We start from the raw sequence: 15,096 nt of genomic DNA, 5'->3' as shown, positions 1-15,096 counted from the left end.
CCTGCCTGTGCCATTAAACCCCTACAACTCATCCAGAACGCCGCAGCCCGTCTGGTGTTCAACCTTCCCAAGTTCTCTCACGTCACCCCGCTCCTCCGCTCTCTCCACTGGCTTCCAGTTGAAGCTCGCATCCGCTACAAGACCATGGTGCTTGCCTACGGAGCTGTGAGGGGAACGGCACCTCAGTACCTCCAGGCTCTAATCAGGCCCTACACCCAAACAAGGGCACTGCGTTCATCCACCTCTGGCCTGCTCGCCTCCCTACCACTGAGGAAGTACAGTTCCCGCTCAGCCCAGTCAAAACTGTTCGCTGCTCTGGCCCCCCAATGGTGGAACAAACTCCCTCACGACGCCAGGACAGCGGAGTCAATCACCACCTTCCGGAGACACCTGAAACCCCACCTCTTTAAGGAATACCTAGGATAGGATAAAGTAATCCTTCTCACCCCCCCCCCTTAAAAGATTTAGATGCACTATTGTAAAGTGGCTGTTCCACTGGTGAAAGCACCAATTTGTAAGTCGCTCTGGATAAGAGCGTCTGCTAAATGACTTAAATGTAAATGTAATGAGCCTCATAACCAACGATGTCTTCCTGAGCCTCATAACCAACGATGTCTTCCTGAGCCTCATAACCAACGATGTCTTCCTGAGCCTCATAACCAACGATGTCTTCCTGAGCCTCATAACCAGCGATGTCTTCCTGAGCCTCATAACCAACGATGTCTTCCTGAGCCTCATAACCAACAATGTCTTCCTGAGCCTCATAACCAACGATGTCTTCCTGAGCCTCATAACCAGCGATGTCTTCCTGAGCCTCATAACCAACGATGTCTTCCTGAGCCTCATAACCAACGATGTCTTCCTGAGCCTCTCATAAAAAAGATGTCTTCATGAGCCTCATAACCAACGATGTCTTCATGAGCCTCTCATAACAAAGATGTCTTCATGAGCCTCACAACCAACGATGTCTTCCTGAGCCTCATAACCAACGATGTCTTCCTGGGCCTCATAACCAACGATGTCTTCATGAGCCTCTCATAACCAACGATGTCTTCCTGAGCCTCTCTTAACCAACAATGTCTTCATGAGCCTCTCAAAACCAAAGATGTCTTCCTGAGCCTCTCATAACCAACAATGTCTTCATGAGCCTCTCATAACCAACGATGTCTTCATGAGCCTCTCATAACCAACGATGTCTTCCTGAGCCTCATAACCAACGATGTCTTCATGAGCCGCTCATAACCAACGATGTCTTCATGAGCCTCTCATAACCAACGATGTCTTCCTGAGCCTCTCATAACCAAAGATGTCTTCCTGAGCCTCTCATAACCAACAATGTCTTCATGAGCCTCTCATAACCAACGATGTCTTCATGAGCCTCTCATAACCAACGATGTCTTCCTGAGCCTCTCATAACCAACGATGTCTTCATGAGCCTCATAACCAACGATGTCTTCCTGAGCCTCTCATAACCAACGATGTCTTCCTGAGCCTCATAACCAACAATGTCTTCCTGAGCCTCATAACCAACGATGTCTTCACTTCACGGTTGACAACTCCATTGTGTCCTCCTCCCAGAGCGCTAAGAACCTTGGCGTGATCCTGGACAACACCCTGTCGTTCTCAACTAACATCAAGGCGGTGGCCCGTTCCTGTAGGTTCATGCTCTACAACATCCGCAGAGTACGACCCTGCCTCACACAGGAAGCGGCGCAGGTCCTAATCCAGGCACTTGTCATCTCCCGTCTGGATTACTGCAACTCGCTGTTGGCTGGGCTCCCTGCCTGTGCCATTAAACCCCTACAACTCATCCAGAACGCCGCAGCCCGTCTGGTGTTCAACCTTCCCAAGTTCTCTCACGTCACCCCGCTCCTCCGCTCTCTCCACTGGCTTCCAGTTGAAGCTCGCATCCGCTACAAGACCATGGTGCTTGCCTACGGAGCTGTGAGGGGAACGGCACCTCAGTACCTCCAGGCTCTGATCAGGCCCTACACCCAAACAAGGGCACTGCGTTCATCCACCTCTGGCCTGCTCGCCTCCCTACCACTGAGGAAGTACAGTTCCCGCTCAGCCCAGTCAAAACTGTTCGCTGCTCTGGCCCCCCAATGGTGGAACAAACTCCCTCACGACGCCAGGACAGCGGAGTCAATCACCACCTTCCGGAGACACCTGAAACCCCACCTCTTTAAGGAATACCTAGGATAGGATAAAGTAATCCTTCTCATCCCCCCTTAAAAGATTTAGATGCACTATTGTAAAGTGGCTGTTCCACTGGTGAAAGCACCAATTTGTAAGTCGCTCTGGATAAGAGCGTCTGCTAAATGACTTAAATGTAAATGTAATGAGCCTCATAACCAACGATGTCTTCCTGAGCCTCATAACCAACGATGTCTTCCTGAGCCTCATAACCAACGATGTCTTCCTGAGCCTCATAACCAACGATGTCTTCCTGAGCCTCATAACCAGCGATGTCTTCCTGAGCCTCATAACCAACGATGTCTTCCTGAGCCTCATAACCAACGATATCTTCCTGAGCCTCATAACCAACGATGTCTTCCTGAGCCTCTCATAACAAAGATGTCTTCATGAGCCTCATAACCAACGATGTCTTCATGAGCCTCTCATAACAAAGATGTCTTCATGAGCCTCACAACCAACGATGTCTTCCTGAGCCTCATAACCAAAGATGTCTTCCTGGGCCTCATAACCAACGATGTCTTCATGAGCCTCTCATAACCAACGATGTCTTCCTGAGCCTCTCTTAACCAACAATGTCTTCATGAGCCTCTCAAAACCAAAGATGTCTTCCTGAGCCTCTCATAACCAACAATGTCTTCATGAGCCTCTCATAACCAACGATGTCTTCATGAGCCTCTCATAACCAACGATGTCTTCCTGAGCCTCATAACCAACGATGTCTTCATGAGCCGCTCATAACCAACGATGTCTTCATGAGCCTCTCATAACCAACAATGTCTTCCTGAGCCTCTCATAACCAAAGATGTCTTCCTGAGCCTCTCATAACCAACAATGTCTTCATGAGCCTCTCATAACCAACGATGTCTTCATGAGCCTCTCATAACCAACGATGTCTTCCTGAGCCTCATAACCAATGATGTCTTCATGAGCCGCTCATAACCAACGATGTCTTCATGAGCCTCATAACCAACGATGTCTTCCTGAGCCTCTCATAACCAACGATGTCTTCATGAGCCTCATAACCAACGATGTCTTCCTGAGCCTCTCATAACCAAAGATGTCTTCCTGAGCCTCTCATAACCAGCTATATCTTCATGAGCCTCTCATAACCAACAATGTCTTCATGAGCCTCATAACCAACAATGTTTTCATGAGCCTCATAACCAACAATGTTTTCATGAGCCTCATAACCAACAATGTTTTCATGAGCCTCATAACCAACAATGTCTTCATGAGCCTCTCATAACCAACAATGTTTTCATGAGCCTCATAACTAACAATGTCTTCATGAGCCTCATAACCAACAATGTTTTCATGAGCCTCAATTTGTGCAGGTAGAGGAGATAGAGGGGATAGAGGAGTGATCAACAGACGACGCAATTAAATTAAATTACAGAGCGTCGGATTACAGAGCGTTCAGGCTCTGACTCAACGAAGGAGAGGTGATGGAGGTTCCCAACGCTCCTGAAAAAGGTTATCCAGTTGGATGACCATCGCGATGAGTGCGTCCAAGGTCAGATTGTCGTCTCGGGAACACCAACTCCGTCTGGACCTCTTCGCACAATCCTCTCTGAATAATGTGCAGAGTACCGGCTAATTCCATCCGCTGGATGCTGCCACCGTACTCCACCGTGGTCTGGCCATCCTGTCCCCCTCCCCTCCGGTGGATGGCCGAAGACCCACCTGAACAGAGTGGGAGAGAGGAGAGGAGGAGTTCCTATGAGAGATTCATGGCTCTGTTCAGGGGGTCTTCGACCATCCACCGGATGGTGCTGGGTTCCGGTGGACGACATTCTACATCCCAACATCATCCGAGAATTCCACCTTCCCCGTCCCGCTCCTCGCCCTCTTGGAACCGCCTGTCGGGGAGGGTGTACTGTCACTTCTACTCCTTCTCCTCCTCTCCAGCGCTCGACGTCGCCGGTCTACTAACCCCCGTGACCTGGCAACCCATCATCACGCACACCTGGCAATCTTCATTACGCACACCTGGCAACCTTCATTAAGCACACCTGGCAACCTTCATTATGTACACCTGGCAACCCATCATTCACCACACCTGGCAACCTTCATTACACACACCTGGCAACCTTCATTACGCACACCTGTGGCAACCTTCATTACGCACACCTGGCAACCTTCATTACGCACACCTGGCAACCTTCATTACACACACCTGGCAACCTTCATTACGCACACCTGGCAACCTTCATCTTTACACCTGGCAACCTTCATTACGCACACCTGGCAACCTTCATTACACACACCTGGCAACCTTCATCTTTACACCTGGCAACCTTCATTACGCACACCTGGCAACCTTCATTACACACACCTGGCAACCTTCATTACACACACCTGATAACCTTCATTACGTACACCTGACAACCTTAATTACGTACACCTGGCAACCTTCATTACGTACACCTGGCAACCTTCATTACGCACACCTGGCAATCTTCATGATGTACACCTGGCAACCTTCATTACGCACACCTGGCAACCTTCATTACGCACACCTGGCAACCTTCATCTTGCACACCTGGCAACCTTAATTACGTACACCTGGCAACCTTCATTACGTACACCTGGCAACCTTCATTACGCACACCTGGCAATCTTCATGATGTACACCTGGCAACCTTCATTACGCACACCTGGCAACCTTCATTACGCACACCTGGCAACCTTCATCTTGCACACCTGGCAACCTTCATTATGCACACCTGGCAACCCATCATTATGCACTCATGCTTCTTGACTTCATGCGTCAACTTTACACCACTAGATGCATCATGGGGATTAAGAAGTGAGTGTAAGCCATGCCGACAAAAAAGTGGGTATACTGCGTATACATGTGTATTACCTCCACTACACCACTGATCTTAACTCCTCCTCCACTAACCCGGATTGGTTGAAACAGTGCAGAAGAGAACCTCCCCCGACAGTTCCCCCCCCCCCCCCTTCTCATTAAGACCAATATCTTGGGGGATTGAGTTTCAAGCGTTTCTTTTACACCTGCTACATTTGGTTAGGTTCTCGGTAGCGACCGGACGGCTCATGACAAGAGCCGTGTGGTTGTGTACCTCCAATCAAATTGGTTTGCACATTTTCATGGACATTGGTTTATATTGGCATAGATATGATGAGATTTGAATTTGAACATTGAGTTTCAACAAATGTCATACTAATACATCACACAGATCAATAGGTAGTTGTCTAAAGTTGTCTAAAGGAAGAGGGTTTTTAGCAGAATATGTTGTTATCTGACCAGATAACAACCAAAATATGACGTCGTTCCCATGACAATTTCATTTCCTCATGGCAAAAAGTTGTGAAAGAGACCAGTCGGTTGCTGCAATCTGGTTATACGACAACTTCTTAATCAGAAATGATATCAATAGGACATCATGAGCCAGCCCGGCCCAGTTCTTTCTCTCCTTCCCTCTTCTCTATCGTCTTCAGTCTCTGAGCATGAGGCGTCTCTCAGAGGGAATTATTTATTAGGTACAAATGGAGTAGGGGGTATTTTTGGTTCTATTTGCTAAATGATTTCCAGTTTACTGCGCTCCTCCATCCTCTGATACCATTTTTCCAACAGTCATTTCATACCATGAATTTCATACCATGAAAGTGAAGAGAAATGACTGGTGGAAAGGATCCTTTGGACCAGATGTCTCCTGAGAAAGAAGTTCCTTCGGTTGATTTTATTATAAGTCATGAACATCCACAGGGAAAAAGCAGTTGCGACAATCACAGGCTTTAGAGCTGTTTAAATCAAAACAATGTGACACTTACATTCACACAGTGGCAAACAAAGGAGATGTTGCTGGGTGTTTCCATTTGATATAAAAATATATATAGTTGTAGTCGGAAGTTTACATACACTTACGTTGGAGTCATTAAAACTTGTTTTTCAACCACTCCACAAATGACTTGTTCACAAACTATAGTTTTGGCAAGTCGGTTAGGACATCTACTTTGTGCATGACACAAGTAATTTTTCCAACGATTGTTTAATGACAGATTATTTCACTTATAATTCACTGTATCACAATTCCAGTGGGTCAGAAGTTTACATAAACTAAGTTGACTGTGCCTTTAAACAGCTCTGAAAATTCTAGAAAATTATTTCATGGCTTTAGAAGCTTCTGATAGGCTAATTGACATAATTTGAGTCAATTGGAAGTGTAGCTGTGAATGTATTCCAAGGCCTACCTTCAAACTCAGTGCCTCTTTGCTTGACATCATGGAAAAATCAAAAGACATCAGCTAAAACCTCAGAAAAAAATTGTAGACCTCCACAAGTCTGGTTCATCCTTGGGAGCAATTTCCAAACGCCTGACGGTACCACACCATGGGATCAAGCAGTTGTCATACCGCTCAGGAAGGAGACATGTTCTGTCTCCTAGAGATGAACATACTTTGGTGCGAAAAGTACAAATCAATCCCAGAACAACAGCAAAGGACCTTGTAAAGATGCTGGAGGAAACAGGTACAAAAGTATCTATAGCCACAGTAAAACGAGTCCCATATTGACATAACCTGAAAGGCTGCTCAGCAAGGAAGAAGCCACTGCTCAAAAATCGCCATAAAAAAGCCAGACTACGGTTTGTAACTGCACATGGGGACAAAGATCGTAGTTTTTTGAGAAATGTCCTCTGGTCTGATGAAACACATATAGAACTGTTTGGCCATAGAACTGAAAAATAGAACTGTTACCATTGTTATGTTTGGAGGAAAAAGGGGGAGGCTTGCAAGCCGAAGAACCCCAACCGCTTCCCAACCGTGAAGCATGTGGGTGGCAGCATCATGTTGTGGGGGTGCTTTGCTGCAGGAGGGACTGGTGCTCTTCTCAAAATAGAAGACATCATGGGGATGGAAAATGATGTGGATATATTGAAGCAACATCTCAAGACATCGGTCAGGAAGTTAAAGCTTGGTCGCAAATGGGTCTTCCAAATGGACAATGACCCCAAGCATACTTCCAAAGTTGTGGCAAAATGGCTTAAGGAAACAAAGTCAAGGTGTTGGAATGGACATCACAAAGCCCTGACCTCAATCCCATAGAAAATTTGTGGTCAGAACTGAAAAAGCGTGTGTGAGCAAGGAGGCCTACAAACGTGACTGGGCCAAAATTCACCCAACTTGTCGAAGGCTACCCAAAATGTTTGACCCAAGTTAAAGAATTTAAAGGCAATGCTACCAAATACTAATTGAGTGCATGTAAACTTCTGACCCACTGTGAATGTTCTGAAAGAAATTACAGCTGAAATAAATCATTCTCTCTACTATTATTCTGACATTTCACATTCTTAAAATAAAGTGGTGATCCTAACGGACCTAAGACAGGGCATTTTTACTAGGATTAACTGTCAGGGATTGTGAAAAACGGAGTTTAAATGTATTTGGCTAAGGTGAATGTAAACCCCTGACTTCAACTGTGTATTTCAGTGTTCTCAGTTGGACATGCAAATTTGAATGCAAAATAGTTGTTTTTCTCAATAAAAGTTACTATGGAATTGACCCCTAGGATGTGTAGTTGTCATTATTACACTGATATTACCACTGATTAAGAAAAGCAGTCTTCAGATCACTATGATCTGATTTTTTACAAGTTTGGAGGGTTTTAGCACACCTAACACTGTCTCACAGGCACAAAATAATATGTGTGAATTGACTCATCTCCAAGACATTGTTTAAAAGTTCAAACCAATTCATTGTTTGAGGTATAGATCTTGGCAGTAGATGTTGGCACTAAACTAGAACAACATTTCACACACATTTTGTTTCACTGTAAACCAGTGAGTGTCGGTGCTGTTTAAGATGATGGAGGGCGATTCTTTTTTCTCATGAGCATGGCCTTATTTCTATTACAGCATATTGGATGAATGTCATTCATATTCCATTTACTCAGCTCAATGTAACATCGATGTCACACCAGCCTTCGCTTTGGCTCTCCCTCCAGTCCAGCTCAGGTGTTCTGTGTCGCTGGCCTCCTACCTGCTGACAAACGCCCTTCAGTCATCAACCCCGGACTTGTCTCGTCATCATGGTTCCAATCCCCACTCTATCGCTGTATATATACTCCCTCTGTCATTTGTCATTTGTCGGTCATTGTAAATGTTACTTCTTCTCCTGACAGGAATCACTTCTACTATTTTCTGAATACTTTATATTTTGCACTTTGTGCCTTTTCTGTTTATGAAGATATATTTTGAGCACAGCCAGCGTTTGAGTCATCGTCCCGCTTTGATCTATGGTGCATAAATCAATTCAGTAGTTCTAAACCTGCGACTGCCTCCTGCCTACTCCTCTCTACACCAGTGACAATCGATAAGTGTAGTTTACTGCATTATGCTCACATTTTTCCTATACCCAATGATCATGTGGTTTCTACAACCTAGCCGATGAATAAAAGTTGTACAACGTACAGGTTGAGAAATGTGAATAATTAAGGTGGCAAGACAGATTCAACACTGCCTTGCACAACTCTAGCCTGCATCTAGCTGATCTAGGGTGTAATCATTAGTCCAACAGTTGCAAACGTGAGTTTCTATTGGACAAATTCAGGTATGTTTATCCCTGTTTCGCTCAGTTTGCTTCCGTGTTCAAGAAACTTATTTTCAACAGAATCGCAGACTGAATACACCTTTGATCACAAACACAAACAGTTTACTTTAACAACAGCCAAATACAAACAGCACGATCACTTGCCTGTTGTATAATTCCTTCTCACATTGATGCACTCTCCTCCTTTCACCTCTTCCCTTTGCTTGTGCACAACACACCAGCTGTCTGTAACCAGGCGGGGAAAAAAAAACGTTCCAAAGCCAAACCTTCATATCATAACTGCTAACCGCTACACACAGCCTCCATTGTTGTCACCATATTAGCTAACGTCATAGGATGCGTTCGTAAATTCACTCTGGCTATCTACTCGGATTTCAGAGCACTCTCGACTGAGTGTGCTAGAGTGCAGAATAACGGATACATTTACGAACGCTCAACACCCGTTGAATATGGCCGGTGTCGTTAAACATCGGCAAAAAAACGCATTTAAATTGCTGCCAGCAGCAGTCACCTACGCTCTAGATAACATGAAAACAGCCTAACCAGCTCTTCTAGGGCGAGTAAAAGGTTTTGCAGTTACACCGGAGAGCCACAGTGGAAATACATTTATAAAACCAAAAGCTTACCTTGACGTGGAAGAGTTCCAGTGTTGGATAGCCATAGCCAGCTAGCTAACATAGCATCCCTATCTGTTTGAGCCGGGTGTTTGAGTAGGCTAAACTAGCTAGTTGCATCCGCTAGCTAAGTACGTGAAAAGAAAATACAACGAAATATAGCTAGCTCTCTCGCTCTCTTACTTCTCCTTAATTTTTGAAGAAATACATTTGTTCAAAACTGTTCAACTACTGTCTCACTATCTTTGAGTCAGCTACTCACTACATTTTATGCACTGTGCTAGCTAGCTGTAGCTTATGCTTTCAGTACTCGATTCATTCTCTGATCCTTTGATTGGGTGGACAACATGTCAGTTCATGCTGCAAGAGCTCTGATAGGTTGGAAGACAGCCTCCAGAAGTTGTCATAATTACTGTGTAAGTCTATGGAATGGGGTGAGAACCACGAGCCTCCTAGGTTTTGTATTGAAGTCAATGTAGCCAGAGGAAGACGGAAACTAGCTGTCCTCCGGCTACACCATGGTGCTAACCTACAGAGTGCCGTTGAGGCTACTGTAGACCTTAATTGCAAAACAGTGTGTTATAATCAATTATTTGGTGACGTGAATATATTTACTATAGTTGTATCTAAATGTTTCACAATTTTTTATTTTCCTCAAATTCACTGAGGATGGTCCTCCCCTCATATCATGCAATACCATAAATTAAGGGATGTTAAATGGGGTAGGGTGAGTATCCCAGTTCAGAGTATTTATAAGTGCATCCTTCCACCCTTCCTTGAAGCAATCACTGATCAGAAAAGACTGGACAGGTGAAAGCCATGTGGTGGAGCCTTTGCGTTTACCTGTCGAATCACGTCTAACCAATGATTACATCAAGAAACAAAGGAAGGAAGGACACACTTTTAAGGGATTGGAATGAGGCCAGTAACTCTTGGTAACCATGGGGCATGCTGGGAGTAGTAGTGCCGAACCAATTACTCACTGTAGTCGCTGTTCTCGTCCTTGCTGCCATCGATAGAGCCGTCCGGCTGCATCTGCAGGTAGAAGCCCTGCTGGCTGAACAGCCGTGTCACGATGCCCTTCAGCTGCGGCTCTGAAACAAAGGACAGACCCCACCACGCCCCACCCCCCAGGGGCACGTCAGACCACACCCCTACTGCCTGACACCTTGCCACTGCTGTTCACATTGACAAACTAGTAAAACACATGTTGAGGATGGGTTACCAGGTTGGTGTCAGGGTCAGGGGTCAGAATAGACTTGGTCTGGTACAAGAAAATTCAAAGGAATCCATAGGTAGTCTTGTAACACGATAGTAACCTATGCATTTTTATGAAAACTGTTATCTTGTTGAAGATTGCCAACTTGCTAGCTAAGGTATCTCCTAACCTCTACGTGGCAAACTGATCCTTGAATCCTGACGCACCTGTAACCATTAGAGATACAGCATCTACTGCCCTCTTGTTCACTGGTGATGTTGACAGGTGGTCCTTGAAGGTGGTGATGTAATCTGGTATTAATATATTATGGCAGCTGACCTTCGTTTGGGGTTTTGGTGTTTGCCATCTGCCTAATCTTGGCTACATCTTTACTATTTTTATCAGGAGAGTGATTTTTCCACTGTTCACCTAGAGACGAATCCTAACTTTTTATGCACTTAAACTTGAACTTTTGAGTAAATCATGCACTGACGTCAATGAGATAAAAACAAAAAATCACAAGTTAGTATTCAGCCCTAACTAACTGCTTGGCTTCTAGATGGGCCTGGAGATTTCGCTGAACCACTACTTCATAATGTGGGTTTAACTAACAAAATATCTACAATGTTTATTGTGCCGTTAAGGGCTTTCAACTCTACATCTGATGCCCAATCAAAGGCTATGGTAATTTTACGAGGTTAGTCACCCCAAAATGTTATACCATCTAAAAAGAACGCTGAGTATTATATTCTGATGCCTAGTCACCTTACCCCTACCTCTATCACTCCAGTATCCCTGCACATTGTCAACATGGTACTGGAACTGACCCTGTATATAGTTACTTATTTTTATATCTCATGTGGTTTTGTTCCACCTTGTTATTTTTAGTATTACATTCTGATTGATTCCTGCATTGTTGGGTTTAGATCTTGAAAGAAAGGCATTTCACTGTACTTGTACACGTGACATTAAAATGTTAAACTTGAAACTTGAGTTGCTGTCCAACTTTGTGGTGCTTGTTACATTTGGTGCTGGGCTTGTGACGGAGCAGGTGGATCATGAGGTTTTAGCCCAAGGCTATGGGAGTCTTTCGCCGACTGCAAGAAAAAAAACGTGTGAAAAAGTATGTTTATCGTTGAGAAAGGGTGGGGGTGCTAGAAGATCATGATAGGAGAAACAATCATCTGCAAATTCTCCAGCCTGGTGTCATAGACTAGACATAACATAGTAAATGTAAATCTGGGACACTTAAATTAGTATGATATGTTACGTTTGGTATGGTTACATAAGATAGGATGGTTGGTCGGGTGTATAATGTGATCGTCTAGCAACCCAAAGGTTGCGAGTTCGAATGTCATCATATATATATCAACTACTTTTCAACTACTTACTACTTTTTAGCAACTTTGTAACTACTTAGCATGTCAGCTAACCCTTCCCCTAACCGTAACCCTTTTAACTAACCCTGACCTTAAGCCTTTAACCTAACTCCTCAACTTAACCCTAACCCCTAGCCTAGCTAATGTTAGCAGTTAGCTAACGTTAGCCACCTGGCTAGAATTCATAGAATTTTGCAAATTCGTAACATAATGTATGTTTTGTAAATTCAGAACTTATTTTACATTTTGCAAATTCGTAACAGATTGTATGTTTTGCAAATTGGCAACATAGAATAGGAATTGTAATTCGTAACATATCATACAAAATGGGTGATGGACATCCACAAATGAATACTTACCATAAGAAAAACATAACATATCATACTAAATGGAGTGTCTCCTTTTTGCATACAGAATAATACGATATTCTCTGAGACCAGGTTGAACTCTCTGTGATGGTTAATGTGTAGTTCTTTTGATTGTGTGTGGATAGTTTAGCTTCTATAGAGCTTATCAACAGGGACACTTAGCAGTGAAAATAAAACATTCTGAGTAAGATGTCTTACATTTGGTATTTTTTGGTCCTTCATTATTTGGGATTTATGAAAGCAAATGTGTTAGATTTGGAGCAGTAGAGGCTCAAAAGGAGTATTTCTATATTGTGGTAGTGATGCTGCTTATGGAGTCATGCGTTTGCAAAGGTTCAATTGGAAGCTAAGGCAGTTGTGATCCAACTGTATAATTCACTGGCCCCATCATCCTACAACCAGGCTGTTATTTTCTCATCTGTCAAAATAACCTTCATCAAACTGAGACCAAACGGAAAGTCACAATCTGAAAATAATAATCCTGTATTTTTGTTTGAGATTAACAAACTAAATTGTCCTTGGATACAAGTTCATTATTCAATTGAATTTTCTTGGCCTTTAAATGAAACAAACCCCGTATTGATTCGAGTCCAGATCTCTCTAGAGGTGAAGTGTGAACATGTGGACGGGTTCAAAGAGGGCTGATGGAGTAGCATCTGACCTCAGAACAGAATCAGAATCATCGCCAGTGTCCACAGTGGAATCCCCAGTGGACTCCAGGGCTGGTCCTGGAGCAGATATGTGCCATTTGATCCGTACTGTCGTTGAGCCCAGGGTTGGCTTGCAAGCTGACCTCGCATCAGTGGAGGTTAATGTCAGATCAACCGTACTTCATTCTGTCCATCAATCCACAACTCACCAGCGGCAGAGCCGTCAATCTCTGGGACAGGCCCGCCATAATCCATCAAGAGTAGGGAGAGTGGTGTGGAGTCTAGGGAGGAGGTAGGGCAGGGAGAGTGGTGTGGAGTCTAGGGAGGAGGTAGGGCAGGGAGAGTGGTGTGGAGTCTAGGGAGGAGGTAGGGCAGGGAGAGTGGTGTGGAGTCTAGGAGGAGGTAGGGCAGGGAGAGTGGTGTGGAGCAGGGAGGAGTAGGGCAGGGAGAGTGGTGTGGAGTCTAGGGAGGAGGTAGGGCAGGGAGAGTGGTGTGGAGTCTAGGGGGAGGAGGTAGGGCAGGGAGAGTGGTGTGGAGTCTAGGGAGGAGGTAGGGCAGGGAGAGTGGTGTGGAGTCTAGGGAGGAGGTAGGGCAGGGAGAGTGGTGTGGAGTATAGGGAGGAGGTAGGGCAGGGAGAGTGGTGTGGAGTATAGGGAGGAGGTAGGGCAGGGAGAGTGGTGTGGAGTCTAGGGAGGAGGTAGGGCAGGGAGAGTGGTGTGGAGTCTAGGGAGGAGGTAGGGCAGGGAGAGTGGTGTGGAGTCTAGGGAGGAGAGGTAGGGCAGGGAGAGTGGTGTGGAGTCTAGGGAGGAGGTAGGGCAGGAGAGTGGTGTGGAGTCTAGGGAGGAGGTAGGGCAGGGAGAGTGGTGTGGAGTCTAGGGAGGAGGTAGGGCAGGGAGAGTGGTGTGGAGTCTAGGGAGGAGGTAGGGCAGGGAGAGTGGTGTGGGGTCTAGGGAGGAGGTAGGGCAGGGGGAGTGGTGTGGGGGGAGAGTGGTGTGGAGTCTAGGGGGAGGTAGGGCAGGGAGAGTAGTGTGGAGTCTAGGGAGGAGGTAGGGCAGGGAGAGTGGTGTGGGGGGGTAGGGCAGCTAGAGTGGTGTGGGGGTAGGGCAGCTAGAGTGGTGTGGGGGTAGGGCAGGGAGAGTGGTGTGGCAGGGAGGGGGTAGGGCAGCTAGAGTGGTGTGGGGGTAGGGCAGGGAGAGTGGTGTGGGGGGGGTAGGTGGAGAGTGGTGTGGGGCGTAGGTGGAGAGTGGTGTGGGGAATAGGGGGCAGGGGAGCGTGGTGTGGGGCGTAGGTGGAGAGTGGTGTGGGGGTAGGGCAGGTAGAGTGGTGTGGGGGTAGGGCAGGGAGAGTGGTGTGGGTGGTAGGTGGAGAGTGGTGTGGGGGAGGATAGGGAGGGGGAGCGTGGTGTGGGTGGTAGGGGAGAGTGGTGTGGAGGATGGGGGGCAGGGAGAGCCTGTGGTGTAGGGGGAGAGAGGTGTGGGGTGGGGTGGAGGGGGAGAGTGGTGTGGGGGAAGAGGGAGAGTGGTGTGGGGTGGAGGGGAGAGTAGTGTGGGGGAAGAGGGAGAGTGGTGTGGGGTGGAGGGGAGAGGGGTGCGGGAAGGGAGGAATGGTGTGGGGGTAGCAGGGTGGGACCTCACTAAATCACATGTGATAACTGCACTACTATGAATAAAGGCTTGAACATGGGCTTAGTGATCACTGACAGCAGAACAAATCTGCTCCATTTAGAGGGGCGGGAAACACAATGGACATGCTTGTGTTGTGTTGTGTTGTGTTGTGTGGTGTTGTATTGTGTTGTGTTGTGTGTGGCAGTGGATATGATATCAGTGGAGGCTGCCGAGAGGAGGACGGCTCGTAACAATGTCTGGAACGAAGGGAATAGAATGGCATCAAACACATAGAAACCATGTGACACATAGAAACCATGTGTTTGATGTGTTTGATACCATTCCACCAGTTCTGCTCCAGCCATTACCACGAGCCCGTCCTCCCCAATTAAGGTGCCACCAACCTCCGTTGCTGTGTGTCTGGGTGGATGCGTATGCAGGTATGTGTGTGAGGAGACAGAAATAGAGGGCGTGTTTAAGTGTGAGTTTAAGGGAGACGTGTGGACAGAAG

At 46.1% G+C, this 15,096-nt stretch overlaps 1 protein-coding gene across 2 annotated transcripts in view; it reads right to left on the bottom strand.

Moving 5' to 3' along the window:
• Positions 1-15,096, bottom strand: part of LOC115101600 (fibroblast growth factor 12) — a 91,444-nt gene that overhangs the window by 24,642 nt on the left and 51,706 nt on the right. The window contains exon 2 of one of the 2 annotated variants that reach the window (XM_065005935.1): positions 10,370-10,480. In XM_065005935.1, the coding sequence (XP_064862007.1) occupies positions 10,370-10,480 (111 nt within the window). Of the gene's footprint in view, positions 1-10,369; positions 13,370-15,096 lie in introns of those variants that run through there. The other variant, XM_065005936.1, reaches the window with a different exon arrangement.

This window comes from Oncorhynchus nerka, linkage group LG20 (genome assembly GCF_034236695.1).
Source record: "Oncorhynchus nerka isolate Pitt River linkage group LG20, Oner_Uvic_2.0, whole genome shotgun sequence".
Classification (NCBI taxonomy): domain Eukaryota; kingdom Metazoa; phylum Chordata; class Actinopteri; order Salmoniformes; family Salmonidae; genus Oncorhynchus; species Oncorhynchus nerka.
The sequence above is the reverse complement of the archived record's forward strand: the minus strand, read 5'-3'. Positions and strand labels throughout refer to the sequence as shown.